The 4,164-nt window shown below is 42.6% G+C and overlaps 1 protein-coding gene across 1 annotated transcript; it reads left to right on the forward strand.

The window, feature by feature from the left end:
* The first annotated feature begins 337 nt into the window (after positions 1-337).
* On the forward strand, positions 338-2,880 carry hs3st1 (heparan sulfate (glucosamine) 3-O-sulfotransferase 1). Its single transcript, XM_030739236.1, is given in 6 exon segments — positions 338-539; positions 1,194-1,518; positions 1,521-1,703; positions 1,706-1,756; positions 1,759-1,788; positions 1,791-2,880. Coding segments are annotated over 5 exon segments (903 nt in total). The 5' UTR covers positions 338-539; positions 1,194-1,331; the 3' UTR covers positions 2,243-2,880.
* The last annotated feature ends 1,284 nt before the right edge of the window (positions 2,881-4,164 follow it).

Here is a 4,164-nt window from a genome sequence, read left to right on the forward strand (position 1 = left end):
CTTTTTTCTTTTCTTTTTCTTTTTTTTCTTTAATCAAAGCTAGAACACCCATCAAGATTGGAGCAATTTTCTGCTCTATGGCGCAATTACAGCGTTGTTTTCCAAGTGCGTTTTATTGCTTTTTGCTTTGTTCTTTGGCCGAATTTCTACATAAGGTCCCATTCACAGATCACCTGCTTCAGATCCTGCTCACATATCACACATACCAGCGGCGATACCGCTGTCAAACACCATAACATTCAAACAACGTGAGTCAGTAGGGGGAGTGGTCCTGCAGGCGTAATGTAGGCGTAGACTTCCACACAACAGCTGACACTCAAAAACCGGGAGGGTCGCGTCGGTCCGGAGCTCGTCACAAAGGAGGCGCTCCGGTGAAGTTGTGCCCCGCGCAGATGCAAGTTTATGCGCGCTCGGAAAATTCCCAGACGGTACAGAGGTGGATCCTATATAATTGCTCCAGTGGAAGCGGCGCGCTGTGAGAGGAGGCCCCAGCTGCACGAAATGAAATCTTTGTCGAGTGGACGATTGTAGTTAAAAAGGTAAGAGACAAACGGAGCTTCCTGGATTTGTGCAAGGGCAACGATACCGAGACTGACTGTGATGTGAAAAGTATAACGATACAAATAAATAAATTAATTAAAATAAATATAAATGCGTGTCCGCATGATATCTAGTTTTTTTTCTTCCCTTCGTTAGCTGTGCAGCATTTAATTTAGAGAATAACGCGCACCTGTTTCTGTTTTTCTCGATTTATTTCTGTCGCATTAAAAGAAAACCTAAGCTGAGATTGTTTGACCTCTTAACGCACATTTATTAATATATTTATTATTTATAAATTAATAGATTGCTGATCGGTAGTTGGAGCGACTAAAACCAGATAAAACTCAGCTAATCGCCACTTAATATGGTGTTTTATGCCAGCTGACTGTATATATTGTGTTATGGCTACATAAATGACAACATGTTTGTTATAAGGGCAGATTCTGCACGTTTTCTGTTTGACATGTTGATCATTGGTGGTTTGCGGATATTACAGAAAGGAAAGTTTAATGACATTGATGGGATTAAATTGGGCAAACGCTGCTTCCTTGAACTTCTTTAAAGGACTTTGAGCCATAAAACAGTAATATCTGTCTTTCTGCCAAATTTTCACCTGGTATTGGTCTACTCACAGCTGTTGTCTTCCCTTGCAGTTACTGCTGCTGGCAGAGAAGAGGCAGTTTTTCTTCATTTTCAATCAGACCGTTTTCTCAAGCAGCTGGTCTTTCAATGTGGGATACAGTTTTAGTGCTTTCGCCAGGCTGAAATCCTCCAGGGTCAGGACCTCACTCATGGCAGCTTTGCTCCTTGGGCTGCTGCTTTTTGCAATTCAGTCCCCCCCAATCCCCTCCAGACCAGTGGCTGATGGGGGTCCACCTTTACCTCCAACCTCATCACCTGCTGACAACGGGACCACCAGCCACCCGAATGGGACACTCCAGCAACTTCCCCACATTATAATCATTGGTGTGAGGAAGGGAAGAACCGGGCGTTGATTGAGATGCTCAGCCTGCACAGCTCAGTGGCAGCAGCTCAGAACGAGGCACTTCTTGACTGGGAGAGCCACTTTCAGAGGGGCTTGCCTTGGTATCTCAGCCAGATGCCGTACGCTTTCCCTGACCAGGTGACTGTTGAGAAGACGCCGGCCTACTTCACCTCCAGCAAATCCCTAAACGCATTCATCAGATGAACCCTGACATCAAGCTGCTGCTCATTCTCAAGACCCCACAGAGCGGGTGCTCTCGGACTACACCAGGTCTTTTACAACCGTCTCCAGAAACACAAGCGCTACCAGCCCATTGAATCCGTGCTGGTGAAGGACGGTGAGATCAATCTGGGATACAAGGCTCTCAATCGCAGTCTTTACTATGTCCACATGCAAAACTGGCTACAGTACTTCCCACTGGAGAGCATTCATATCGTGGATGGGGACGAGTTGATCAGAGACCCCTTCCCTGAGATGATAAAGGTGGAAAGGTTCTTAAAGCTGGAATCGCAAATAAACGCTTCAAATTTTTACTTCAATAAAACTAAAGGATTCTACTGTTTGAGAGACCACGGGCGAGAGAGGTGTTTACATGATTCAAAAGGCAGGGCTCACCCTCATGTGGCTCCTGCCATCCTGCAAAAACTCTACCAGTTCTTTCACGAACCCAACAAGAAGTTCTTTGAGCTGGTGGGTCGAACATTCAACTGGAAATGAACGTCAGAGTAGTTTGTTAGTAGCTTCTTGGGGGATAATCTCCTTAAATTGTGTGGGGTTTTTTCCCCCTCACTAACAATGTAGACAGAGAGTCAAAGCTAATGTAAATTAAAGTAAATCTATTTTTGTACTAGTGTGTTTGCTACAGGAGAATGATCCAGCCAAATATCAGGGCAGACTGCATTTTATGACATGCTGTTAGTGCGTGTCTTGTTTTTTCTTTCTTAAACACATTCTCTGTATTTCTGTGCTGTTACACACTTCACACTGCTGTTCAGCTCCTCTGATCAAAGCAGATGACTTATTATGACACTGATAATGACATTCAGACTGTAGACTGTGATAATGTGTTACATCAAGATTAGTACTGAGCAGTTTAATATTAGTCATACCCTCTTGTTTCATTTCATATGACATTATTAACATCTAACTGCATTTTTAGTGCTCTGAGGACCTTACCTGCTGCTATGTTTTTTTTTTTGTTTTTTTTTCCCCAGTCACTTTGAGGCATACGCCACACTGAATATGTATTTGTTCTTTGTTACTCAAGATTTTCTTCATGTAAGAGTCAAATATATAAATGCTGTATGCACATCCTATATTGCTGATTATTACTGTAATTGTTTTTTTTTAAGTGAAGAATTCTCCTCCCTTTTTTTTTTTTCTCCCCCCCATGTTGATTTATTTTTATTCATTATGTATCTGTCTCCTGCGCCATTTGTCTTGGTGGATGAAGGGAATATTTAAGTTAGGATTTCCACTTAGCTAACAGGTTTATGTGTGTGTGTGTGCTGCACGCATGTTTTGTGGTTTATTAAATCCTTCTTCTTTCTGAAGGAATATACATTCACACACCAGACATTTTGAGCATTTTAAACATGCTGTCACATGCACAAGAAACAATTGTGCAACTTATCATTTTGAATCTTAACTGTGTTGAGTTTCCTGTTTGGCCACTCTCTGCCTGCAGATACACATGCAGGTTTTTTTGGGGGGGGGTTCAGTCTTGTTGGTGAAGCTAATTTCTGTTCATTTGATGTTTTAATTCTCCAATTAAAAACTGCTGCATTCATTTTCAGGACACTGACTTTTACTTTAATAAATTAGGACTGCCGTAGCACGAGAGAATTGAGAGTGGGCAGGCAGGTGAAGTCGGATTCGAGCACAATCCGAGCCACGAGAAATCAAAAGAGAAGTTGTTTATGCTCAAGGGTGTGATCTTCTTACTCAGTTTTTAAAAGCGGCATGGCATTATTTATTCAAATCTTATTGCTACTTTGAAAACATCAGCAGCGCAGTCTCGAAGACATTAAGCTCCAAAAATCCACAGTAGCTGTTTCATATTTGAATGTGGCCTAGATTTACTCAGGGGCTTATTGGGACTCTGCAGACAGGAGGTTAACCTCACTACCCCTGAAATGCGGACCACAGCAATATTCATCTCTCTTATTCTCTTTGCCCTCAGAGAGCAAGAACAGTATTGCAGTAACCTGTTTTCATAGTGTTAGTATTGAGTAAGACTGTCTATGGCTTTCTAACAGAACAAGTTTGGCTGCAGGCGCTGGGGGGGGGGCAGAAAGAGTCAAACAGGAGAGGTGTGAGGTGGAGTCTGATCTCAGCTGTAAGGTTATCGGACATCAGCACGCGTCATTTGGTGTGTGCAGCAATGACAGCAGAACTTGCACGCTCTGCTGGTAGCATTGTTTTGAAAGGCTTCAACTTTCCGGATGGTCCTTGTGAGCAGCGACGTCTGCAGGAATTTGCAGGAATGCTGTTGCCATTCTTGAAATTAAGAATAAGACAAAGAATAAAACTGCAGCAATGTCAGCGTCACCTTGCTCTGATTTCCAGATAGACCTGTTTTAACCTCCACTGGGCATTCTGCAAAAACACTCATTTAAAAAGAAATGTGGAAGAATATT

This window comes from Archocentrus centrarchus, chromosome 10 (genome assembly GCF_007364275.1).
Source record: "Archocentrus centrarchus isolate MPI-CPG fArcCen1 chromosome 10, fArcCen1, whole genome shotgun sequence".
NCBI lineage: Eukaryota > Metazoa > Chordata > Actinopteri > Cichliformes > Cichlidae > Archocentrus > Archocentrus centrarchus.